The following is a 26,810-nucleotide window of genomic DNA, read 5'->3' on the forward strand; positions in this document are numbered from 1 at the left end:
CAAAAAAAAAAAAAAAAAAAAAAACTCTGGGGCCAGGCGCTGTGGCTCATGTCTTTAATCCCAGTACTTTGGGAGGCCAAGGCGGGCGGATCACGAGGTCAAGAGATTAAGACCATCCTGGCCAACATGGTGAAACCCCATCTCTACTAAAACAAAAATTAACCGAGTGTGGTGGTGCATGGCTGTAATCCCAGCTACTTGGGAGGCTGAGGCAGGAGAATTGCTTAAACCCGGGAGGCAGTGGTTTCAGTGAGCTGAGTTCGCGCTACTGCACTCTAGCCTGGTGACACAGCGAGATTCCGTCTCAAATTAAAAAGAAAAAAAAAAGAAAAAACTCTGGTAAAATGTTAATGGTAGATTATAGGCAGTGGGTATATGGGTGTTCACTGTAGATTATAGGCAGTGGGTATATGGGTGTTCACTGTGAAATTCCTTCACTTTTGATGTCTGAAAATTTCACAGTGAAATATTGGGAAAAATAATTTTTTTTTTTTTTTGAGACAGTTTTTGCTCTGTTGCCCAGGCTGGAGTACAATGGTGCAATCTCAGCTCACTGCAACCTCTGCCTGCTTGGTTCAAGCGATTCTCCTGCCTCAGCCTCCCGAGTAACTGGGATTACAGGCGCCTGCCACCAGGCGCAGCTAATTTTTCTATTTTTAGTAGAGACGAGGTTTCACCATGTTGGCCAAGATGGTCTTGAACTCTGGACCTCAGGTGATCCACCAGCCTCAGCCTTCCAAAGTGCTAGGATTACAGGCATGAGTCATCGTGCCCAGCCACAAAAAGCTAATCTGAGAGATAAATGTAATGAATGGTACTTCAACCACATTTAAAATTCAAGTTTGCTTACCTTGAAAATCGTCTTGAACTGGGAACTGGACTTGGTGGCAACCCACTGCTGCTCACAAACATCTGTAAGAATGGTGAGAAACATTACTAGAAAAAAACATATTCAATATTAAAATAGTTCTAGCACTCCAGTTTTCTTTCTTCCTGTTTTTTTTTTTTTTCTTAGAGACAGGGTCTCTTTTTTGCTCAAGCTGGAGTGCAGGGATGCGACCATAGCTTACTGCAGCCTCAAACTCCTGGGCTCAAGCCATCTTCCTGCTCCACCTTCCTGATGAGCTAGGACTATAGGTGTGCACCACCATGCCCGACTAATTTTTTTGTACCTTTTTTTTTTTTTAAATGTAGATATGAGGTCTCGCCATGGTGCCCAGGTTGCTCTCGACCTCCTGAGCTCAAGTGATCCTTCCGCCTTGGCCTCCCAAAGAATTGGGATTACAGGTACAAGCCACCATACCAGACCCACAGTCATTTTCAAAAGGTTCTTTTCAAAATGACAGAAACAATTTCCTTAGAATTGCTTGGCTGTTTGTGTGTCTCATAACTAAATTACATATATATATATATGTATATTTTCCAAATTACTGCCATAGATTTTCATTGATTTTCCTTCAAGGCATTGGATACTTTAAAAGTGGTGTGATTTGTGTGCGTTTTAGAGTAAACAGCTCAGTTTGTGAAATAGACTTAATATCCTTTCAATTATCCTACCTTTCCAAATCCCCTGGTGGGTGAAGGTGCTGGAGAAACTGGAGTGAAGTCAATTCTCTTAGGAGAATATAATTTCTCCGGCTTGTCAAAATCACTGTCACTCTGTAAACATAAAGTGTCATATCCTCATAATAAATTCAGCACATCACAGCTCTTATTTACTACTATAACACACCCAGATTTTCCAAAGAGAAAGGTACAGACTCTAATATTCTGCTGGAAAAGCAGAGATCAAAAAACAAGTATCAATTTGGAAGCAGAAGGGGACAGAAGCGTGCGAAAAACTTAATGAAGCCAGTGAACAACATAAAAGTTTCTAGAAAATGAAAACCAAACAGACATGAGCAAACTTTACCAGGCTCAAGCTCTCATCCCATGATTGGCTTATCTGCATTGCTGTTTGCATTTCCCTAAAATAAACAAAGGGAAGGGCCATCAGTGTTTACAAACAAGACAGTTATTAGGCTAGGCCCTGCTCTTGCAAAGCACTAACCTTTCATGTGCAGTTTCTCTGTTCATCATATCCAGGCCTTCTTCCTGCAAAGACAAACATATGTGCTAAAAAGGTAGGATCACTGACAAAATATTAACTCTTCCACACACTGTAATTTTTATCCACATAGTTCTCGGCTTCAAATAAAATAAAAAGACTTTTCTACCTCATTGACATAATCACAGTAGAGTAGAATATTCATGCCGCTTGTATATTTTATCTGCACACTCCAGAAGAATTATAATCTGTCTCCAACTAACCAGAGTTGCATCCCAACTCATTTTAATATCTAAATCTTTAAAATAAAAATAAAAATGTAAAATCCAAAAAATTTCCAATCTGAGCTAGTAAGTAAAATTTACCCTTTTGATCTGATGCAGTCTGCTACTAGGAATACGATTAGGTGAGGATGACAGCAACTGGAAAGAAAAAGTAAACATTTACTATTTTCCGAATCACAAAGCAGCAGTCTGCTGTCAGTACTGGTGTACAACGTCTTCCAAGGTAAGTTTTCATATTCTTCTTCGAAATTTAGCTCTTTAGATCACTGAACATTAATGCACTAGAGGCAGTATATTTAGTCTTCAAAAAGTACACCAGGTGTCCAACCTCAAAGCACCATCTGTTGCTAGACAGACACTGACCTCAGCACTTTTCCCAAATGAATGTGAAGCTACGTAAATTTAGAGAAATAAAGACTATGGGCCTTAGACATATCCATTATCCCAGTTATTTAAAATAGAGAACTACATAAGAAGGGAAAGGAAAAAAAAACACCAAAGCTATTAATTCTTATTACCAATGCAGCAATGGGGGAAGAGAGGCTAATAAGTCTAGTACATAGTATTTTGTCTATGATTGATATTTTTCAAAAACACTTTACAACTGCAATGAGGAGGCTTTGCTTTCACGATCCAAATCCATTCTAAAATCTCATCACATGCTATCACTACAAATCTTACTAGTTAACAAAAAACAATTTGGGGCTGGGCCCGGTGGCTCACGCCTGTAATCCCAGCACTTTGTAATCCACCGCCGAGGCAGGCAGATCACGAGGTCAGGAGATCGAGACCATCCTGGCTAACACAGTGAAACCCTGTCTCTACTAAAATTACAAAAAAATTAGCCGGGCGTGGTGGCAGGCGCCTATAGACCCAGCTACTCGGGAGGCTGAGGCAGGAGAATGGCGTGAACCTGGGAGGCGGAGCTTGCAGTGAGCCGAGATCACACCACTGCACTCCAGCCTGGGTGACAGAGTGAGAAGAGACTCCGTCTCAAAAAAAAAAAAAAAAAAAACCAATTTGGAAAGACAAGGTGTATCTTTAAAATAACTGATGCTTTCCCTTAGATCATCATTTTTTTTAATAACACAAAGCAGAAATGATTTGGAGGCCAAATTATGTTCCTTCACAATAATTACAAGCTGGTCACAAACTGTAAGACACAATTCATATCAACAGGTCTTAGAGAGTTCTAGTGGTCGTAATATAAACAACTACCGGCCGGGCGTGGTGGCTTACACCTGTAATCCCAGCACTTTGGGAGGCTGAGGCAGGCAGATCACGAGGTCAGGAAATCGAGACCATCCTGGCTAACACGGTGAAACCCCATCTCTACTAAAAATACAAAATTAGCTGGGCGTGGTGGTGGGCGCATGTAGTCCCAGCTACTCGGGAGGCTGAGGCAGGAGAATGGCGTGAACCCGGGGGGTGGAGCTTGCAGTGAGCGGAGATCGCGCCACTGCACTCCAGTCTGGGAGACAGAGCAAGACTCCGTCTCAAAAACAAAAAACAAAAAACAAAAACTACTACTATTTATTCTATAACAAAATACAAATGAACTTGTAATACTATAAAATCAAATAACAATCACCCTGTTTAAGAGGCCCCATGCTATTAAAACTTTTTTGAATACTAATGCAGTGAGCAGTATAAAATAGTAATAAAATGCTCTAAGTTTCTTTTTATTTTTTTTGAGACAGAGTTTCGCTCTTGTTGCCAGGCTGGAGTGCAATGGCATGATCTCTGCTCGCCGCAAGCTCCACCCCCCGGGTTCACGCCATTCTCCTGCCTCAGCCTCCCGAGTAGCTGGGACTACAGGCACACACCACCACGCCCAGCTAATTTTTACAACCATTAAGGGAGACTGGAGCATAAGATAAATGTATGTTAGTACAGACAGGGTTTCACCATGTTGGCTAGGATGATCTCGATCTTCTGACCTCGTGATCCACCCGTCTTGGCCCCCCAAAGTGGCTTACAGGTGTGAGCCACTGTGCCCGGCCACTGGCGAACTCTTAATAAGATCACTTAGAAAACAGTAAGCTACAAGGTGAGCAAATACAGCAGGAAGACTCTCCAACAGGAGACTGTGGAAGAGAGCACAGATGTGTCAGTTAGGGAAACCCAAGAAACTGAAGAAGCAGTGAAACGATCAGGAAAGCTGACATGAGGATGGCCAAAAACTAACTGGGGAGAAAGTCAGAAATTTACATGCTACATTTACATAATACACAACTTGACAATTTTAGACAAAACCGGAAAGTAGACCAGAAAGAACAGAGCAAAGCTGTGTGTAGTACCAGAAACAACAGGGCAATGTATCGGCTAAAAAAAAAAAACACACAAAAAGAGCCAGAACTCCAAGGAGGTGCTAGCTAACGGGGTTAAATAAAGCAAAGAGCTCAAGGGGGATAAGAAATGAGGCCCCTGACATTGGCAGTTAAGTGGGCACTGGTGACTTTTGCAAGAACAGTTTTTTAATGGAGTTGTGGTAGAAGCAGCATGATTACAAACTGGCCAGAAACGAGGAGACAAGGAATGAGAGGCAGTGGAGTGTAGATTATGCTTTGAAAGAGCTTGGAGAGGGGAAGGAAAAGGGAAGGAGAGACCTACGAAAAAGAAAACAGTTTGTTTTCCCCCATCAGATGCATGAGTCTGGAGAAGGTGGAAAGAAGAGAGCTCGTGAGGAATAGCGAAAAGATACAAGATAGAGAGGAGATGATAGACCGAGCAAAGCAACAGGAGAGTCAAAAGCATATGAACCATTGGGGAGAAATGCCATACGTGAAGCTAAAGACATTTCAAGGCAAAGAAAGCTGACATTTACACAAGATAGGTGTCTGTCTTCTTTGTAAAGTAAGAAGGGTCATCTGCTCAAAGTAAAAAGTGGTGACACTGGAAGCAGACAGAATCTTTTTAAAAAGGGAGAATACTGCTTTGAAGAATATCATGGGGCCAGAGGCACCTTAAATCCAATTATGTCCCAAAGAATTCATCTTCTTCCCCTTCAAACTACCAATCATCTCAATTTCTCTACTCCTACGCAGCGCCAATCCCCGGTCACCAACACACAAAATTTCCATCACTTGGAGTCTTCCTTCTCTTAGTCCTTATATCTAATCAGCTGGTGAGCCATGAAGATCCTACATCTGCATATCCAGTCTATTTCATTTGTCAACACCTTACTCATCACAGGTTACCATGGGACACAGATAAATGTATTAAGATTTATAGCACATCCTGTGATAGAGTGTATATAGTGTAATTAATATTATGATAGTTGTGGAAGCCTGCCCAGAGGAGATATAAGGATTAAACTGAGTTTTGGAAGACCAAAATGCTAGAAAGGAGAGGGGCAGGAATGAAAAGATGCATCAGGATCAACAAAGAGCAGTGAGTCACCATGGCCCTTTCAGAAAACTAGGCATTTCAGTGAGAGATGAACCTAGACCACTGTTGATAAGAATCTTCTCATCTTACAAAAGAGGTAAGTGAAGTGTAGAGAGGCAAATTCACTTTCCCTTCTTTGCTATGCTACTGTTATCAGGAGCATGGCTGTATAACATGTATAAACATTTTTCATATATCCAGCAAAAATAAGTAATATTTTCCAGTATCCTCAGAGAAGAAGGTAAAATGAATCAAGCCTCCAGATAGCTAACATTTCCCCCTGTAAGTATTTTCAGTCATTTCAGTTGGAAATCTTTCTAAAATGTGTTCTAGTTCTCCCTTTCTTAAACAAATTATACCAAACAGAATGGCACTGGGAGATCCTCTATTCTTTTTTTTTTTTTTTTTTTTTGAGACGGAGTCTCGGTCTGTCGCCCAGGCTGGAGTGCAGTGGCCGGATCTCAGCTCACTGCAAGCTCCGCCTCCCGGGTTCACGCCATTCTCCTGCCTCAGCCTCCCGAGTAGCTGGGACTACAGGCGCCCGCCGCCTCGCCCGGCTAGTTTTTTGTATTTTTTAGTAGAGACGGGGTTTCACTGGGTTAGCCAGGATGGTCTCGATCTCCTGACCTCGTGATCCGCCGGTCTCGGCCTCCCAAAGTGCTGGGATTACAGGCTTGGGCCACCGCGCCCGGCCGGAGATCTCTATTCTATTCCCAGTTCTAACAGTTACTAATTGTGCGATTCTGAGCAAGTCACTTCTAACGTCTTGAGTTTTAGCTGCTGCTTCTTTTAATTGGGAAAAATATCTTTGCCCTCCCTAAATAGGGGTTGTTATGACAATTAAATATGTGAAAGTACTTTGTAATGGGTAAAATACTATACAAGTGTAGGTATTACTAGAATTTATGAATAAGTTAATGACCCAGGTATCCTTAAGAACATAAATTATTATATGATTCTACACCAATGACATGCTTGGGGTGTACTAACAGGCTCTTAGCCCTTATACTAATTAGCCACAAACAAATTTTTTAAAAATGTCTGTTTTTCAGTTTTTCCCTCTCCTCCCTTGCTAGCAGCTATTAGTATACTTTTAACTAAAATGCATCCCTTCTAATTTGCTGCTTCTCACACACTATTGGATTGGAAGCTTATTATAATTGTGCATACATTTTAGATGATTCAGAGGTCAGAGGCTCTCCTATAAATAAACCGATGAACTTCTGCGCACAGACTATGGAAATCTAGTTCTGCCATTTAGGGATCTGTCTTCTTTCATTTCAGATGTCTTCCAGAGAATTGAAGCTGCTGGATAAGTGAGTTCCACATGTGAACTGCTACCATATAAAAAACCTCATCATAATTTATCCCAATGTGACCAACTAACAAAGCAATCCCTGACAGTTCTGGCTACAGAGATCAGTCACAATCAGGAACTCTTCAGAGAATATAAATACAAGCATTTTAAAAGGAGTCTTCATTTCGGAAAACCAGCATTGTTTAACAGGTACGTGTCAGAAACAAACACTCTGCTACCTTTAAGTGATGTGTGCATCCTAGGACAAATGAAGACCACTGTTCTCAGCTATAATTAGAAGTTAATCCTGACTTACCTCACAAGCCTGATGCAAGTAGTGACAAATAATAATGAACAATTTTAAAAAATACAAAGTCCCACAGCAAAGAAAAATTTTTAACCATGTATCCTTTTTGTACCAAAAGCTGAATGGCCATAGCATAAGCAGTAAACAAGATAGGTAAAATCAATCTTTTCTTTCTTAAAAAGTTGTGCATAGCACATCATTTTAAGAAAGAACTCCATTTCAAAGTATTTTCCCCAATCTAAATCACTTCAGATACTTACTTCTATACTTACCAGGCTGTGACGGCTCATAATTGTTGTACTATTCCTCCGAGTTCTAAGTGTGTAAGGTTGAAAAACCTGTGAAAGGTCACTGAAAAAAACAAAAACAAACAAAAAAACAAAATTAGTAATTTTTCTAATGGAAGATCTCTTTCAAATACATTAACATCAGTTCTCTAGTTAACAACGAAATCTTCCATGGCTCCTCATTTCATACAGAGAATGAACTCCTCACCGTCCTCTCTGCAGAGCTTCCCAAGTGGTGTGCTGTGGATTACAGGTTTGCAGAGATACTGATCTCAGTGGTTGGGGGCAGCTGGGAGAAGTGGTGCAGGCGGAGCTCCAGACTGGTTGACTCTAGCTGCTTCTGGTCAGAGCTACGCCCCCAAACCGGTTACCACCAGACCTGAGCAGCCTCATCTGTTTACCCCAGAGAAGCAATGAGTACTGTTTTCTGTGTTTGCCATGATGCGAAAAGGGGCGAGCAGCATTGTTCTACAATACGAGGTGGATCAAGACATCTCCCCCTTCACCCTAAGCATGTGTCCTACCTTTGAACTCTGCTGTTGGATGGAATAAACATAGCAGAGATTGTTGCCCCTTCTGCCTCAAATGCTCCGCCTCCTGCCACCATCTATTAAAATCCTTCCTCTCCTTCCACATCCATCTTGAATGCCATACCCTTCAGTGAAGGCATGGCACAAACCTCTCTTCAATCCACAAACGGAATGCAATCACTCTCTCCTTTGAACCCAAAGAGTACACTGGGAGATGAGCTGCTTCTTGAGACACCTACTTTGTCTCTTAATAAAGAGAAATGTGGATGTGTCTTAAACCCACTGGTAGAGAGGTGTTTTATTCATGTTTTATAATATCCCTGCAGTGCCTAGCAGAGGGCAATGCCACAATAAGGATGAGAATTCCAGAAGGATTTTTCAGAAATGAACTGCACTGGGCTTTCGGGGCCCACTGAGATCACCTAATTCAGCTCTCTTAATTTTCAAATGAGAAAACAGACTCAGAAAGGTTAAATGACTCATTCGTGATCATAGCTAGTTAGTGAAAACTGGGACCAGACCTGGTCTCCTCGCCCCTTCTTGTGTCACATCATGCTATGTTACTTAAATCATGATTCAAAAAACAGTATGTTTTTGCTACAATAGTCTAAATGCAGGTCAATAGAATTGCTGAAGTCCCTAGCAATTGCTTGCTTACGAGATTTCAAAAGACAATCAGAAAAAGACCAGTTTATTGTTATAGTAACCAAAATAAATTCAGGGCCAAGGACAGCAACAGGAAAGCAAAAAGTCACTCCTACATTCCCTCAGTTTCAAAATTATATTTAATAAATGAAAAAGTCAACCTGTTTTTTCCCCAAAATATGGATGTTATAATCAGTTCAACAGCAAGGATTATCTCTTTCTTTGCCTTCACTGTGCTTGATTAATATGTTTTTGGCTAATTGTACTCTCATCTCCTTTTTTGGACTAATGCCATTTCTACCGGGTCTCGCAAATTGGCTCTCTACCTAAGATGAATTGTCTCCTTATAAAAGTGAAATACAATAGGCTCAGGAGATGAACCAACCTAACCTTCACTATTACAAGATGCTACCTTAAAATAGACCCTCGATGACTTATTCACATGAAAACACAAGACCCTACCACCGAAATTGAAGAGTCGATTCTCTCCACCGTTTTCTAAAACGTGCCTTTTCACTGACCCTAAGCTACAGACCACCCTTCTTTTTTATTCACTGCAATGCATTTCAGGCAGTTTTGGAACCTGAAAACATTAGAGCAAATCCAAATCACGTACTGTGATGTGAACATACCACTTAATTACAAGTTATTAGATAAAGTGTGATTTATTAAAGTAAACCTCTGTTAATACCAGGATTCCTAAACTAAGCTTAGAAATAGCAGCTCTGAGAGACAGGTGTCAAGTTGCACATCTAGTTCCAGCGGTTTCGATCTGACATTCCCTGGTGTAAGTTAGTCGGGCAAGCAACCTGTCAGAAGAGCCAGAAGCTTTCTGCAGTTCCTTTTACAGTGGGACAACATGGCCCCAGGTGGAGGGAGAACCGTTTCCTCCACACTGCCCAAAGTTGGAGATTAAACTTTCACTCCACCTTGGGACCCAAGTCACTATCAAGCAAACGAGTCGCCACCCCCTCAGGTTGAAGAGCCCAAATGAGCTCAAACGTGCACTTTAAGGAAGGAAGATTGCTCGCACGGGGGCAAGGAGCCCCTGAACCCTGTACTCCATCCTCCCCAACCCTGCTCACCTGAGCCCATGGATTAGGGGAGCGCTGCTGGATCTCCTCAGGGTTCCCCCGTAAGATGTATCAGGCTCAAGGTCCAGCTCCATTTTCTCCTGAGCCATGTCAGACTTGCAGGCAGGCACAGCGGGCAGTGCTCAGCTCCTGGTGCTTAGCTATGGACTCCCAAGACTCTCACTGCAGGACTGAGCTGCTGGGGACTGGCAGCTGGGGGCGGGGGCTAAGGGGCGGAGGCTTGGGGACGAGGGCGGGGGCTGGGGGCGGAGAAAAGTAGGAGAGGAGGAGGGAAGGAGGATGATGATGAGGAAGGGAGGATGATGGTGAGGCGGGGAGGAGGATGCAGAGGTAGTGGTGGAAGGCGACAGAATGAAGGAAAAGGATGCAGGAAAGAAGAGGGATGGAGGGAAAACAAGGATGGAGGGAGGAAGGAAGAGGGAGGGAAAAGGATAGATGGAAAAGCAGGAGGACAGAGAGGATAAGAGGAGGAGGGCAGAGGGTGAAAAGGGAGAGGAAGAGGGCGGGGGAGGGAGGGGAAGGGAGAGGGCAGAGGGAAGGGAGGAGGACAGAGGGGAAGGGAAAAGAGGAGCGCAGGGGCGGGAAAGGAGGTGGTCTGGGGAAGAGAAGAGAGGAGGGAGAAGAGGAGGGGGAGGAAACTAGGCAGCGGCGGAACTCATGCTGCTATCTTTCCGGCTGAGGACCACAAGCGGGGCCGGGCTACAGATGCTGCGGCTGCCCGGGCAGCGCTAGCACCGAGGACCTGACAGTCGGGTAGGACCCGGCCGGGCAGCCTTGGTGACTCCAGCTCCCCATGCTCGGGGACTCGGTCCAGCCCCCCATGCTCCCGGACCTGGTCCCGGAGGCTCCTCAGCCCTGGGATCGGTGCTTCTCCCCTCCCTGCCCCCCTCCCGCCTCGAGGACAGGTTGGGGGTTCGGCCTCTCAGCCGCCGCCGCGATGCCTCCTCTTCCTCTCTTGGGTTCTAATGGTCTGGGGGAACACGCTGGGGCCAAGACCAAAATCTACAACCTGCAGTCTCTTCCGCCTCCCACGCTTCAGAAGCGGGAACCTCCGCGGGGCCAGTTCTTCCGCGTCCGGGCACCCATCGGGTCCTGCGCACGCGTCCAGCGGCCACTCCAATGGGCCCGCGGGCACGGAGCGTGCGTGGCAGCCCCGCCTCAAAATCCTCCTCCAAAGGGGAGGAGCGTTTCCAGGGGGCCCGGCGCCTTCCTCGATGGCATTGGCCTGGGGACCCTGGCGCCCAATTTTGAAAAGAACCAATAGTTGGGAAATGCTGGAGCATCGGCTTTCAGGAGGAGTTTGGGCCAATATTCATGGGAAACAGAGAAAAACATGGGATTTCCACGTTATTTCACTCCTAATTTGTACGCTCCGACCTCTGTGATCCCCACTCATGCCTTAAATCCCTCGATTTTGTTGGTCTTTGTCTGGAGGGGCTGATTTCTTTTTCAGATCATCCATTTGGATGCACTAGACAAAAGAGAAGTGGGAAAACAAACGCAATGGATAAAAATAAAGCGAATATCATGACAGTTCGTATAGCTAATGAGAAACTCAGTTCCATTTTGCAAGCATCTTTAGATTCAACAAAACTGGGAAAAGTCCGAAGAACAGGTAGCAAGCAGAACCAAATGTTTTCTCTTACTAGGAATTACGGAGTCCCGAACAATCATGACTCAGCGTGTGTGAGATCTGGATTTTTTTTTTTTTTTTTTTTTTTAAAAGAGTCTCGCTGTGTCGCCCAGGCTGGAGGGTAGTGGCGCGATCTTGGCTCACTGCAACCTCTGCCTCCCCGCCCGGGTTCAAGCGATTCTCCTGCCTCAGCCTCCTGAGTAGCTGGAATTACAAGCGCCCGCCACCACGCCTGGCTAATTTTTTTGTATTTTTAGTAGAGACAGGGTTTTGCCATGTTGGCTAGGCTGGTCTCGAACTCCTGGCCTCAGGTGATCCACCCGCCTCCGCCTCCCAAAGTGCTGGGATTACAGGCACGAGCCACCACGCCCAGCCGAGATTTGGATTTTTTATTTAACTAACACCTACATAAAACTTGTTATGTGCTAGGCACTATTCTAAGAGTTTTAGAAATATTAACTCTGTCTTGGTTGTGACTGGCCAGTGGTGCAGGTGCTAAAGAAATTTACGGAGACAGTCATAGGTAACGAAAGGCAGATTTGTTAGAGAAGATATGAAAATACGTTGCAAGGATGCAATGGGCAGCACTACAGAGGAGGAGCTGTCTGCAAAGAAGCAGGGACTGGAGGGAAGTTTTATAGGGTCATGCTGGAGGGGGGGTAAGTGCAGAAAGAGGTCATGCTGCTGGGGCCACTGTGTGGAAGGTGTGCCCTCTGGTTGTTTGTGCTCATTGTTCTTCCCCACCTGGGGCCCACCTGGCCCCTTTCTCATTGTTGCTTATTTCTCAGGACTCTGCATCCCACCCCCCCCCCCCCCCCCCCGTAACACCCCTCAGAACAACAATGACAAATCTTTGGAATTGGGGGTGAGGTCTCATCTTCCAACTGCTTCCTGCTGACCAGGGGTATAGAGTTGACCCTATCTATGGTTGTTGGTCTGTCAGGAGACCCTGTGGGTCATTGTCCCAGACTGTGGGACCTAGGATATTGAATCTTGCTGGAGGAAGGGACTCATCACAGAGTGGGAGTATGTCAAGGCAAAACTGGTGACCAGCTGAATCCAGGGGAGACTCATAAAGGTAGCAGGCATCATTGGGGAGAGACTGATATCCCATTCACAGCATTACTTGAAAGTGAAACTGCTGAATTCTAGAAGATAAAAGTTTGTTTCTTAAGCCAGTTACTGAAAAGGCAAACAAAAAACCCCACAACCATTTGTAGTGTGACTGTTTTTCCTTATTGGAAGCCCATTTAGATAGCCTGGAAGTTAAACTCAAAGAAAAAGTGTTTAAATATAATTAGACACAAGAAGAGTGTATTCAGGGTTATGAGTATAGCAGGTGAATACATGACTCTTAGGAAAAGTGTGAAAAGGTTTTTTTAAATTACATTGATAATTTAGACATATTTTTAAAAAGGGCACAGAATTAAGTTATATTAGAGGAAAACATTGCTTCGTTGTTTTTTGTTTTTGTTTTTTTTCCAAGATGAAACATTTTAGCATTAGGCCATAATAACAGAATTGGAGGAAAAAGTTACAGAAGCTGACAAAAAATGAAGGAGAGAGTTATTATCTTTGGCATTCTCCGGGGAGAAAAAGCTGAAAGCAGCAAGGCACAGCAAAAGTTGAACTGAGATATTATTCTGTGAAGCTTTAACTTCTTACAATTATATTAAGAGCAGATTAATATCTTAAGAAAATCTTGTTTTTAACATAGGGGACTGATGTTAGATTATCCTAAATTATTCCCTTTCAGTTATAACCAACTTAAACACATACAAAATTCCTTTCATAACTTCTCCTTTGTAAACCTTCTCACGACTTACACAGACTGTATGGACTTTCTGACTTGGACATCAGGGCTTTCTGACTTGTCCTAAACACCCCTTTCTTAAACAACAGGTCATTTTACTTTAGGACAAAAATTTGTCATAAAAGATCCTTTCTTGGCTGGGCGCAATGGCTCATGCCTGTAATCCCAGCAGTTTGGGAGGCCAAGGCAGGCAGATGACTTGAAGTCAGGAGTTCAAGACCAGTCTGGCCAACATAACATGGTGAAACCCTGTCTCTACTAAAAATACAGAAATTAGCCGGGTGTGGTGGTTGGCACCTGTAATCCCAGCTACTCCGAAGGCTGAGGCAGGAGAATCACTTGAAGCTGGGAGGCCGAGGTTGCAGTGAGCCGAGATTGCACCACTGCACTCCAGCCTGGGCAGACTTGGTGTCAAAAACAAAAAAAAAATCCTTTCTCATACAAAATTTTTATTTAAAACCTTCCTTACCGGCTGGTCGCAGTGACTCATGCCTGTAATCCCAGCACTTTGGGAGGCCGAGGTGGGCGGATCACAAGGTCAGGAGTTCGAGACCAGCCTGGTCAATATGGTGAAACCCTGTCTATACTAAAAATACAAAAAAAATTAGCTGGGCATGGTGGCAGGTGCCTGTAGTCCCAGCTACTCGGGGGGCTGAGGCAGGAGCATCACTTGAACCCAGGAGGCAGAGGCGGAGGTTGCAGTGAGTTGAGATCATGCCACGGCACTCCAGCCTGGGCAACAGAGCAAGACTCCATCTCAAAAAAAAATAGCCGGGCATGGTGGCATGCGCCTGTAATCCCAGCTACTCTGGTGGCTGAGGTGGGAGAATTGTTTGAACCTGGGAGGCGGAGGTTGCAGTGAGAGATCATGCCACTGCACTCAGCCTGGGCAACAGAGTCAATATTTCTGGTTTTCGAACCTTTTACTAAAGGTAACCTCCTATGTGAAATTAAGAAGCGTTGGCTGGGCGTGGTGGCTCACACCTGTAATCCCAGCACTTTGGGAGGCCGAGGCGGGCGGATCACGAGTTCAAGAGATCGAGACCATCCTGGCCAACATGGTGAAACCCCATCTCTACTAAAAATGCAAAACTTAGCAGGGCATGGTGGCGCTCGCCTATAGTCCCAGCTACTCAGGAGGCTGAGGCAGGAGAATCGCTTGAACCTGGGAGGTGGAGGTTGTAGTGAGCCAAGAACACACCACTATACTCCAGCCTGGCGACAGAGCGAGACTCCGTCTGAAAAAATAAAAAAGAAGCCTTAACTGAGGGGATGATTTAAATATGAGGTGTCTCCAAAGAGATGGCAAGCCATTTATAAGATCTAGAACTGCTCCAAAGGTAACTCAGAGAAAAGAAAATTTCAAGACAGGAAATCAGAAGCTGTCCATGGAGGGAAAAATAATCAATACATGGCAAAAGTACCACAAGTATTAAACCACAAAGGAGTGACTTTCAAATCCAGGAATTCAACCCAGGTGCCATTGTGATAGGGCAAAGCCTTAGCAACTGACCTACAGCACAAGGTGACTACTGTTGTTTTACCACGAGTTCAGAGCATTTTCAAGCTTGCAAAAAGTTTTAACTGCTCAAGAGAATTTTCTAAGACTAGCTATGTTATTATTATGCGTCCTTCTTTTAATGTAACCATTTTCTTTTCATGGTGTTCTCAATTCCAATAGTGACTCAATCTAAATAAAAGCCTGTTAAAGTCCAGATAGTAATTTTCCAGGTTTTTACCACATAAGCAAAAGGTATTTCCAGAAAGGGGTAGAGGAGGCATCTCCATGGCAGGCAGCTTTTTAAATCAAAAGGGAAGTTTATGATTTTACTTGCCACCTCCAGAGTTGCCCTTGGCTTTGTTTTATTGATGACTCATGTTTGATCTGGAAGCTAGCCAAAGCAGAAAGCCCCCCTTCAGTTTAAGGCCTGATGATCATCAAGGGTTGGGATTATGTCCCAGGGGCCCTTTGGCCCTCCAGGGCAGTCCCATTTCCGGTGGCCGAGCTTGTGGCAGAGGGGGCAAGCCATGCGGGGGTTTTTCGTCATTCATCCCATAGGACTAGTTTGCCTTCCAGTGGCGTGGGCTTCTGCACTGATGGCAGTTATCTGGAGGAGTATCCTTAGGGCAACCTGGAATGGAGGCTAGGGACTTGCAAAGCAGCCAACAGTTGACCCTGCTTCTTGTCCCTGCGTTCTTCTTTCTCCTTAGCCCTGTCCTTATCCTGCTCTTGGTTATAAAAGACTGAGGAGGGCCGGGCGCGGTGGCTCAAGCCTGTAATCCCAGCACTTTGGGAGGCCAAGACGGGCGGATCACAAGGTCAGGAGATCGAGACCATCCTGGCTAACACGGCGAAACCCCGTCTCTACTAAAAACACAAAAAATTAGCCGGGCGAGGTGGCGGCGCCTGTGGTCCCAGCTACTCGGGAGGCTGAGGCAGGAGAATGGCGGGAACCCGGGAGGCGGAGCTTGCAGTGAGCTGAGATCTGGCCACTGCACTCCAGCCTGGGCGACAGAGCGAGACTCCATCTCAAAAAAAAAAAAAAAAAAAAAAAAAAAAAAAAAAAAAAAGACTAATTTGAGGTTTTCTGCATAGAGGCCATGCTGTATTACAAAAGAAAATTGGACATTTTTCATTTTTTTTTTATTAATCTCAGGGTTACATTTGTCTCAACGTTTTGGGATGCAACCCAGAGGTTAGTCTGACGGAATAGAGGAAGTTTGTCCCACGGTGGGACTGGAAAACGATGAGCTGCTGGGGGCTAATGTCTGCTGCGGACATGAAGCACACTCTCTCGCCGCAAACCGGCCCCCCACTGCCCCACCAGGAAGAGGACTCAGCTCACATCTGCTGAGGAATTCCAGTGCACTTTTCTTTTCTTTTCTTTCTTTCTTTTTGTGTTTTTTTCTTTGAGATGCAGTCTCGTTTTGTCACCCAGGCTGGAGTGCAGTGGTGGGATCTTGGCTCACTGCAACCTCCACCTCCCAGGTTCAAGCAATTCTCCTCAGCCTCCCAAGTAGCTGGGGTTACAGGCATGCACCACTACGTCCAGCTAATTTTTTGCATTTTTAGTAGAGACGGAGTTTCCCCATGTTGGCCAGGCTGGTCTTGAACTCCTGACCTCAGGTGATCCTCCCATCTCGGCCTCCCAAAGTGCTGGGATTACAAGCATGAGCCACTGAGCCTGGCCTCGAGTGCACTTTCTAAAGGGGCATCCCACTTACTGGAAAGGACATCTCAGCGCTGGGGCCTTACGCTGGATGGTTAGCCCAGGTGCGAGGAAAAAGGGTAAAGGAAAAACTCAGCCTGGTCCCATCCCAGGAGAGAGGACCAGAATGGGGAGACTCACTGCTCTGAGGCTGCTTGCGATCACCTAATTTGGGAACGTCCAGAGCAGGAGGTCTGGCTGTTTTCGCAGGACTATTTCGAGTAAGAAAGAGGGGCTCTGAGCTCCCCAAAACATATGTGCCAATTGCACCACAAAGGGATTGTAGACCTTTTCGCCAGAAGGGATAGGAGGGGGCCTTCTTCCCTTCTGGGCAAGGCAGCCAAACCTGTTCACAACCCGCTGGCCTTCAGGCCACACCAGGAAATGGCCCTGACCAGTTGCCATCAATTGCCAGAGGGATACTAGAATTTGTCGGCTGGAAGACTGAAAAGTAAAGCAAATTCTGAACTCTCACGGGATCGTGGGGCAGCAGTCTGATGTCTTTCCACCGGGACCTCCTGGTTCCCTGGGGAGCAGCCCTGGCCAGGGACTTTAAATTATCTCAGGGTTTTGACGCTGTCCAACGAGAGGTTGGAATTGGAGGAAAGGAAGAGAGTAGGGGAGAGGCCCATACGGGCCACCAAAATGTTGCACGTGCAACTGGCCAGTGGCGCGGGTGGTAAAGGAATTTACCAAGACAGTCATAGGTAAAGAAAGGCAGATTTATTAGAGAAGTCATGAAAAATATGTTGCAAGGAGGCAAAGGACAGCACTGCAGAGGAGGAGCTATCTGCAAAGAGGCAGGCGCTGGAGGGAGCTGGAGGGGGCTGCATGTGGAAACGAGTCATGCTGCTGGACCCACACGTGGAACGAGGTCGTTGTGCCCTAGGTCTCTCTGAACAATTTTGCATCGTTCTTCCCCACCTGGGGCGCTTTGCTCATTGTTTCTTACTTATCTTATCAGGACTCCGGGAACTCTTAATCCTCACCACTTGAATGGCCCTGGGGAAGAGAAGGCCATTGCATTGAAATGTAATAGTTATGAAATTGCTTTCAAAATTCAGCCAGAAATAATAATTTTGCCTGCCTCTTTTCAATTATCCCATACTAAACTTGCCAAGGCCAATTGTCATTTTATTCCTCACTGTTTATGCTTTCTGCCTGCAGTATGAGGGATTTGTAAGTACTTTTAGATGGTTTCCTTTAAATTGCCTGTATTTTTCTCCCAGCTAGATTAGAAACAACAACCTCTGTTTTTGAGCAACTTAGGTATCTCTTTTTATCTCAAGGTCTCAGCAACCCTTTAGGCCAGCCCCACCTCCTACTCCCTGCTCAAAAGAAATTATAATACATTCTTTTGTTCACAATAGCTACTAAACAATCATTTGTTGAGGAGGCACATGCACTGACCCCAGGAGCTTAACAATTTAGGAGAACAAGACGAGAAGAATGCTACTTTGGCTATCATTTCTAGGTTTTATTCACATCATTCTTGCCTGCTAGTTTTTTTTTTACCTTTCATGTAAATCTTTTGGGAAGGTTTGGGGTGTTTGTGATTTGTAGATTTGGGTTCCACTTGTATTTGACTTGCTCTTGTGGTAACTAAAGGTTACAACGTAGCTTCAAGGTTGTCATGACAACTGGTAAAATAAAGAGCTGATTATCACGTTTGTTACTTCCCTTTTATAGGTGAGGGCCTGGGACACAGGGCAGCAGACTGGGATATGCAGAGAAGAGTAGCCTAATTGTCAAGTCTAGATCTAACAAAAACAGTGTCCCAAGATCATGGCATATTTCCCTGGAACTGGAAGAACTGATCAAGAAACACAGCTAGGTTGGTATAATAATGTGTGGGTAGAAATGGGGAGAAGTGAAAACAATTTCTTTAATGTTGTGTTTGCCATTGTAGCATATAGAATTCTTGCTGTTTTTGTATTACTTGTTCCTTTTGATGTTCCAATTTGTGTATGTACTATGAGTCCTATTTATATCTTTACAGGTTTGGGGTTCCTGACATGTAGCTGTTCTTTAGTAAAAGAGAGCTCTTTCTCTTTGATAATAGCTGTAAATTTACTACCATCTCATATATTTAGTTATTTCATATTACTAACTCCTTTTCTTAGAAACACAGTCCATTAGTCACTCTTTCCTTGTCATTTTATTATACCTGTTTTCTTAGTGTTGTACTTATTTAAAAATTAGATACTTGTAAGGCTTAGGCAGGATGAAATTTTGTCTATTTATTCCAAATATACATATGAAATCTTATTACCTGCCAAGAATACTAGCAAACGTTGAAAATTAAAATGAACAGAATGGAGGTAAGATTCCCTTGTTCACTGGCCTGCTTCATATTTTTCTGTTATTCAGGCAATTTGTTTTTTTACTCTGTTCTGTCTTTAATCACTGCTTCTGCATTCACCCTGAATTTACTCAGCTTTAACCACCATCTTTTATAAACTTTCAGGTACCCTGGGAATTTTAACAGTGGCTTTTAGGACATCTTGATACTAGCCTGAATTCTGCTGCTATCTAATTATGTGCCATTAATCTCTTTGAAATTTTATCCAACTGTAAAACAGAAATGATTTACCTACTTTACAAGATAACTATGAAAGATAGGCTATTTAAACCTGCATTTATTCATAAAATAATTTCATGAGTATTTATCAAGTGCTTATGAGTACAGAAATTGTGTCCAGGGAGATATTCTGAGGCACCTCATTTTTTTTTTTACTTAAACAGAAGGGCAGAGGAATCTTGGCTTTGCCACTTAGTAGTTGTAACTTGAGTAACCCCTCTGGGCTTTGGTTTCCCCCTGTGAAAAATGGGCATTGTGATGGTGCCTACCTCAAAGAATTATTGTAAACTTTAAATGCAATCACCTATTTAAAGTGATTAGGACAGTACCTGGCACATAGTAAGTGTCCAAGAAACAGTAGCTATTATTAATCTGTCTTATATCAGGAATGGGGACTCCACATCATCTTCATGTCTGGGATTTAAGTAATCTGATTCTGCCTAATATAATCAAGTTTGTCTTATTCTATTCCCAGAATGAACAAAATACATATTTATTATCTTACATGTCATAACTTGTCACGAACTATCTCAAGACTGTCCCATTATTTTAAGTTCACCACTGGGTAGCTGAGCAGGGTTAATGATTGAACCAATCCAGATAAGTATGTAAAAACAGGCCGGGCGCGGTGGCTCAAGCCTGTAATCCCAGCACTTTGGGAGGCCGAGACGGGCGGATCACGAGGTCAGGAGATCGAGACCATCCTGGCTAACATGGTGAAACGCCGTCTCTACTAAAACATACAAAAAACTAGCCGGGCGAGGTGGTGGGCGCCTGTAGTCCCAGCTACGCGGGAGGCTGAGCCAGGAGAATGGCGTGAACCTGGGAGGCGGAGCTTGCAGTGAGCTGAGATCCGGCCACTGCACTCTAGCCTGGGTGACAAAGCAAGACTCCGTCTCAAAAAAAAAAAAAAAAAAAGTATGTAAAAACATTTTGTAGGCCAGGTGCAGAGGCTCACACCTGTAATCCCAGCACTTTGGGAGGCCGAGGCGGGTGGATCACCTGAGGTCGGGAGTTGGAGACCAGCATGACCAACACGGAGAAACCCCATCTCTACTAAAAATACAAAATTAGCTGGGAGTGGTGGCACATGCCTGTAATCCCAGCTACTCTGGAGGCTGAGTTAGGAGAATAGCTTGAACCCGGGAGGTGGAGGTTGCGATGAGCCAAGATTGCGCCATTGCACTCCAACCTGGGCAACAAGAGCAAAACTCTGTCTCAAAAAAAAAAAAATTGTTATCTATAAAGTGTTATGATTATTTTAATTAACAACTCCCATTTCACTAGGTTTATTTGCCTTCTCAGCCAGTTCTCTATATGGTTACTAAAATGTGTGGTTTTACAAAATTATTAGCATGGAGTTAAGATTTTAGTACTTAGTGTGGCTCATTAAGTGATGGTTAAAATTTCTAAAACAGCAGTTCTTAAAATGATATGAGCCATGGCAGCATTCTTAGAATGTATGTAGCTTCTAATACTACCTGAAATGAAAACACTGATTTGCATAGATACTAAATTCTGAGATATTTGTTTTTTAAAAAGCCTCACTGCTTTAACTCAAATCTTTGTAAATTAGTTGAGGTCTTTTTTATATGAATAGCTGTGAGGAGCCAGATTATATATAATGTAAAAACACACACCGAGGCAGGCGCGGTGGCTCACGCCTGTAATCCCAGCACTTTGGGAGGACGAGGCAGGCGGATCACCTTCGGTCCAGGAGTTTGAGACCAGCCTGGCCAACATGGTGAAACCCCATCTCTACTAAAATACAAAAATTAGCCAGGCGTGGTGGCGAGCGCCTGTAATCCCAGCTACTCGGGAGGCTGAGGCAGGAGAATCGCTTGAACCTGGGAGGTGGAGGTTGCAGTGAGCCGAGATCACGGCCAGAGCGAAATTCCATCTCAAAAAACAAAAAAACTGTACAATTATGGTTTAAAATAGAAAGAAACCACACTGAAAACAGTAATTCATTTGCCAAATGAACTCAGTTAGGTTAGCACCTTAGCAAGACCCTTTGGGAACAAGTGGCCTCTAAGTACTTCGGTAGCAGTATCTTTTTTTTTTTTTCTTTTCAGACTTTTGCTTTTCTAAAATTACAAAGGTGTAGTGTGTCTGCTGTTACAGGATGGAAAAATGCATCATAGGAGGTTGGAAGCTTGTTGACCTCAGTCATAAAGGGATAAGAAAATTGAGAATTAGGCATAGGGCAGAAAGGACCTCACCCCTCCCAACGCTTTCATTTCTAAATAATGCTTAAGGAAACCATGCCAGGGTTTGTAAAAGAGTAGAGGCACAACCACGGGGAGTGGGCACTGGGGAAGGAGGAAGGAGGTGACGACGTGGGGATAAAGCGGCTTCTTAACTGCGCCTGCGCCCCTGGCAAAGCTGACAGAGGAGCGTGAAGTGACGTCATTGCCTGCGTCACAATACGCGTCGTCTGACTGGAAGCGTATCGCAGGCTCTGAGGGGCGGAACCCAACGGATGGTCAAAGGCGGCAGATTGTAGTTTTTGTTTTGGCCGGAAAGGCTTACCATGAGTTGCCAGGGCTGAGATGGAGAAGGATTCGCGACGGTGACAGATTAAATTCCCCAGTTACATTATAGACTTGGAGGTGGGGGATCTTCTCATCGTTAGAGGCCCCGATCATGGGAGATAGGCGGTTCGGAGCCAGTCCTGCCTAACTTTGTGTTCACTGATGTTAGGGATGCTAGGGCTGCAAAGGTGGGCACCCCTACTCGTCTAAGAGCTTTCTCCTCTCTTCTCTTTTTCCCCTTTGCCTCTCTCCTTACATCACCTGCCCACTAAGTCGACTTGTCCTTGTGTGAACGGCAGCCGGAAAGCCTTGAGAACTTATTCCTCGACCCGGACATGGCACAGGAGAAAATGGAAGTAGGTTTCGAATCGCTGCCGAGTTCCACTACCGCAGACAGCAACATTCCGAGAAGAGTCAACAGTGCCCCTTTGATCAACGGACTTGGGTGAGCCAGGTTGAGATACTGAAGGAGGCAAGCGGGTGGGGAGGAGGTGTTCGGGAAAGTGATTTCCTATAGAATTCCCGTCCCTTTATTTGTTGAGGTTCTGCAGGTATCTCCCTTGTTCCTGGTGTCCTGAGATCCCACCCTCAACCTTGGGTGGGGGTAGTGGGACGGGCTGACCTGAGGGAGAGCGCACACCCACCCTGAGGTTGACAGACATCTGAATCTGAACATCCTCCCCTGATAGTCCACCCGGACCCGAATGCAGCAGCCAATTGGTGTGGAGCACGGCTTTTTTCTAACTTCACCCCATTTCTTACCCATTCCTTTGAAGAAACTTAGCATCCTCCCCCACTCACCCCCAGATCTTCTGCCATGACTGTAATATTTGTCATTTCAGCTGCTTTATCACCTCTGACCTTCACCTCCAGCCACTTGAATGGAAATGGTTGTCAAGCAAATAAACTTTGGACTTTTTTTACACCTTTTTTTTTTTTTTTTTTTTTTTGAAACAGAGTCTTGCTCTGTCGCCCAGGCTGGAGTGCAGTGGCACGATCTCAGCTTACTGTAACCTCCGCCTCCTGGGTTCAAGCAATTCTCGTGCCTCAGCCTCCCTGGTAGCTGGGATTACAGGCGCCTGCCACCACAACCGGTAATTTTTTGTATTTTTAGTAGAGACAGGGTTTCACCATGTTGGCCAGGCTGGTCTCGAACTCCTGGCCTCAGGTGATCCGCCCGCCTCAGCCTACCAAAGTGCTGGGATTACAGATGTGAGCCACTGCTCCTGTCCTACACCTATTTTTTGTTGGCGCAAAAAGTTTTGGTACCACAGAAGCTTGATCTCCTAAATTACACATTCTCACTGGGTGATACTTCCCCCAAGCGGGGAGAAAATAGTTCTTAGGGGAGTGTGAAAAATTTTTACTCTTTTTATGTATAAAGCACAGATATACATACAGTCTGTACACAGATATATAGTATATATGTGTTATTAAAATTTCACGGAGGGGAAGCAATTAGGGGAAAAAAGGTCTAAAAAGGCTTTTTAGAGGGTCAATAATGAAAAAATAATTTAGAAACACTGCACTAAATGATGGTTAACTGTATTTCTGAAGATCTGGGATTACTAAATCTTGTTTCCTTTTTTTGTTTTTTAAGACGGAGTCTCACTGTGTCGCCCAGGCTGGAGTGCAGTGGCGTGATCTCGGCTCACTGCAACCTCCGCCTCCCGGGTTCAAGCGATTCTCCTGCCTCAGCCTACCGAGTAGCTGGGACTTCAGGCACCCGCCACCACGCCCGCCTAATTTTTTGTATTTTTAGTGGAGACGGGGTTTCACCGTGTTAGCCAGGATGGTCTCGATCTCCTGACCTTGTGATCTGCCCGCCTCGGCCTCCCAAAGTGTTGGGATTACAGGCATGAGCCATCGCGCCCGGCCTAAATCTTACTTAAATTAGACTTTTAAAATGATATTTTGGATCTCACATTTCAGTATTATAAGGTTTTCTAGATATCATAAAAATGTCTGAAAAATGCATTCACTACATACATTGCTAACTTTGCTCCTCACCTTTTGTGGCATCATACTGATTGATAGTTGTAATTCACAGTACTATAGACTTCTCAGGAAGGGATTCAGAGACCAGCTTTACCCTCCTTGTTTAACATATGAGGAAACTGAGGCCCATAAATCTCCAAAATGACATGTTTAGTGGCAGAGCCAGTACTAGGAACCTCTGTTTCCTGACTCCTAAATGACTGTTCTGGCCACTACTAATGAATAACTAAGTTGATTAACTAAATAAATGCAGCTTTTGGGTCATTTGAGGTAGGAGAGAATATACTGTTCACAAAATGAAAAGCAAACTAAGATTGACCAAAAAAAAAAAAAAAAAACATTACCTTTTTAAAATAGGCAGGTAGAAAAACATAGAAGGGGGACTCTGCATGTTGTGCTGAGAACAAGAACATTTTATTCACTCAGGATTTTGCTCTAATCCTGTTGTGGAAATAAAGGAATTATGGGACCCACTCTACTAGTAGAAGAGAGCAGTAGGGAGAATGTTGGGTTTATTGAAGACAATATAAAAAGAAGAAATAGACTGCAAATAGACGATGGAGGATGTGTACTTGAAAGAACCTGTGGATCCTCTTTAATGTATTAAATATGCCAGAGAAGGAGTGGACCCTTCCCTAATCCTCAAAGCCTTGGAAACAGAGAGATCTCAGTTATCCCTTCATATCTTGCTTTGTTCTGCAAAGGATTTTTTTTTGTTTTGTTTGTTTTTTGCTTTTATCATATTAGAGCATAGCTATAGTGTTAAATTCCATAGCTAAAGATCCTAATGCATGAAGTAAAATTTTTACAGAAAGGTAAGGGTCACTAGCATATTTCTCTAGTAGGAGTTTAAAGATATAGAAACCACAAAGTGGACGGAGTCCAGGGACTCTAGTCCATCAGAAAGAAGTAACATAGGAATGATGTGTGACATCCCTGAGATTGGGGAACTTGCCTAGATGATCTGAGGGCATATTTTGTGCTGTTGTAGAAAATGTAGGGCATGGTCAGAGAAGTTATTCTGAAGCAAGAAAAATTTAGAGTAAGATTACACTGAGCCTTAGTTGAATTCATTTTCACCTCAGTTTTTATTTGCATATGCATACTGCTCACTTTTCTCCTTTTTTTTTTCTTCCTTGGCCCTCTAATACTTGTGTACTTCCCCTTTCTAAACTATACCTGGCAGTAAAGCATTCTCTTCAGAAAGTGAGAATCACTAGCATATTTCTTTAGTAGGAGTTATAGAAACCACAAAGTGGACAGAGTTCACGGACTCCGGTCCATCAGAAAGAAGTAACATAGGAATGATGTGTGACATGCCTGAGGTCAGGGAACTTGCCCAAATGATCTGAGGGGATGTTTTGTGCTGTTGTAGAGAATATTTAGCTTGCTAAACATTGTTGCACCTCTTTCAAGTCATTTTCGAACTTTGCTCCATGTTTCTTCTATATAAAGACCCTCTTGCACCAGCATTTGCAGAATTAAATTCCTTACATTGGTTTCTTTTATATCAATTCTTTAATACAGTATTACTGTTTTAAAGAAGTATCTGCACTGTTTTATGTATATCTTGAACTAATAAAAATTCCAACGTCAAAAGTTTTGAACCTCTTGGTTCTTTATACTCTTTATCCCTGTAGTTGGCTGACTTTATTACTAGTGTCAATAACTATGTTTAAAGCTAGGAGTTTTTTTCTTCTCTTTCTCTGACCCTTATGCAAAGACTCAGAGATTAGGTTCTTGTATTCCTGCCAGTGCCTCCCTACCTTAAAAACCTCTACCTTGACCCTGCATTTAAACTGTTACTGCCTCAATTATTATTATTATTTTCCTGAGATGGAGTCTTGAAGCTGGAGTGCAGTGGTTCAATCTTGGCTTACTGCAACCTCTGCCTCCTGGGCTCAAGCGATTCTCCTGCCTCAGCCTCCCGAGTAGCTGGGACTACAGGCATGCACCACCATGCCTGGCTAATTTTTGTATTTTTAGTAGAGACGGGTTTCACTATGTTGGCCAGGCTGGTCTCGAACTCCTGACCTCATGATCTGCCCACCTTGGCCTCCCAAAGTGCTGCTATTACAGGCATGAGCCACTGCCCCTGACCGTCAATTCTATTTGAAAGGCAAATTACTGGCCGGGCGCGGTGGCTCACGCCTGTAATCCCAGCACTTTGGGAGGCCGAGGCGGGCGGATCACAAGGTCAGGAGATCGAGACCACGGTGAAACCCCGTCTCTACTAAAAATACAAAAAATTAGCCGGGCGCGGTTGTGGGCGCCTGTAGTCCCAGCTACTCGGGAGACTGAGGCAGGAGAATGGCGTGAACCCGGGAGGCGGAGCTTGCAGTGAGCCGAGATCGCGCCACTGCACTCCAGCCTGGGCGACAGAGCGAGACTCCGTCTCAAAAAAAAAAAAAAAAAAAAAAAAAAAGGCAAATTACTGCCCCAGACCCAAATGCAGCCCACCACCTGGATTTGCAAATAAAATTTTATTGGAATGGAACCATCCCCATTTGTTTAGTTATTTTCTATGGCTACTTTCCCACTGCAGTGGCAGAACTGAGGAGTTGCAACAGATACTGTATGGCCCACAAATCCTCAAATGTTTACTCTCTGGCCCTTTGCAGAAAAAGTTTGCCCATCCTCTGGTTTATTGAACTCTTACGAACGTGGAAGAATAGCAGCCATGAAAAATGATTACTTTGGGAATATAAGTGACATAAATCTATTATAGTTTAGACAGAGCTGTTTACTGATCATTTGATGTGGAACATTGAACTTCATCCAGTTATACTACCTTTGCTTTTTCCGAGTTAGAAGTAGCACTTAACTCAGTTCAGATATCACCTAGGGTTTTATAAATTCATGTTGAATAATGCATATCAGTTGAAGTATATATTGCCTGAATTCTTTCTTTCAGTTATAGTCTTACTAAAATTGGCGAACAAATTTAGGGTAGAATATATCATTGCTAGCCCTAAGAATTAAGCCCCCTACACATGTAAACAAAAAAGAGTGGAAAGAAATAGCCCATTAGTGTCCCTCCAATTTTCTTATAAGTGACTGCCAGAACATATTCCTATTCTCACAAAGAAAATGACTGGGAAAGGAAGTAAACTTAGATACATCCATATACCTTCCATTCATAAAATAGTAAGTTACCGCCT

General features: G+C 44.0%; 2 protein-coding genes across 57 annotated transcripts in view; one reads left to right on the forward strand and one right to left on the reverse strand.

Annotated features, from left to right (window-relative positions):
• PABIR2 (PABIR family member 2) overlaps nucleotides 1–10,975 on the reverse strand; it is a 28,206-nt gene extending 17,231 nt beyond the window's left edge. For 4 of the 23 annotated variants that reach the window (XM_015443744.3, XM_074029763.1, XM_074029768.1 and 1 more), the window contains exons 1-8: nucleotides 10,891–10,975; nucleotides 9,873–10,120; nucleotides 7,598–7,676; nucleotides 2,413–2,469; nucleotides 2,051–2,094; nucleotides 1,913–1,967; nucleotides 1,558–1,659; nucleotides 851–912 (exon numbers count right to left, since the gene is read on the reverse strand). In XM_015443744.3, the coding sequence (XP_015299230.1) occupies nucleotides 851–912; nucleotides 1,558–1,659; nucleotides 1,913–1,967; nucleotides 2,051–2,094; nucleotides 2,413–2,469; nucleotides 7,598–7,676; nucleotides 9,873–9,970 (497 nt within the window). In that variant the 5' untranslated portion in view covers nucleotides 9,971–10,120; nucleotides 10,891–10,975. Of the gene's footprint in view, nucleotides 1–850; nucleotides 913–1,557; nucleotides 1,660–1,912; nucleotides 1,968–2,050; nucleotides 2,095–2,412; nucleotides 2,470–7,585; nucleotides 7,677–9,872 lie in introns of all 23 variants that reach the window. The other 19 variants (XM_074029772.1, XM_074029766.1, XM_074029771.1 and 16 more) reach the window with 7 other exon arrangements.
• A 7,272-nt stretch (nucleotides 10,976–18,247) lies between these two features.
• PABIR3 (PABIR family member 3) overlaps nucleotides 18,248–26,810 on the forward strand; it is a 52,597-nt gene continuing 44,034 nt past the window's right edge. For 18 of the 34 annotated variants that reach the window (XR_012430163.1, XR_012430164.1, XM_065538771.2 and 15 more), the window contains exons 1-2: nucleotides 18,248–18,370; nucleotides 21,925–22,096. Coding sequence is in view for 29 of the 34 variants with exons in the window: in XM_065538771.2 (XP_065394843.1) it covers nucleotides 18,322–18,370; nucleotides 21,925–22,096 (221 nt within the window). In the remaining 5 variants the exon portion in view is untranslated. Of the gene's footprint in view, nucleotides 18,371–21,580; nucleotides 22,097–23,251; nucleotides 23,629–26,810 lie in introns of those variants that run through there. The other 16 variants (XM_074029778.1, XM_045384404.3, XM_074029781.1 and 13 more) reach the window with 5 other exon arrangements.

This window comes from Macaca fascicularis, chromosome X (assembly GCF_037993035.2).
Source record: "Macaca fascicularis isolate 582-1 chromosome X, T2T-MFA8v1.1".
Lineage (NCBI taxonomy): Eukaryota > Metazoa > Chordata > Mammalia > Primates > Cercopithecidae > Macaca > Macaca fascicularis.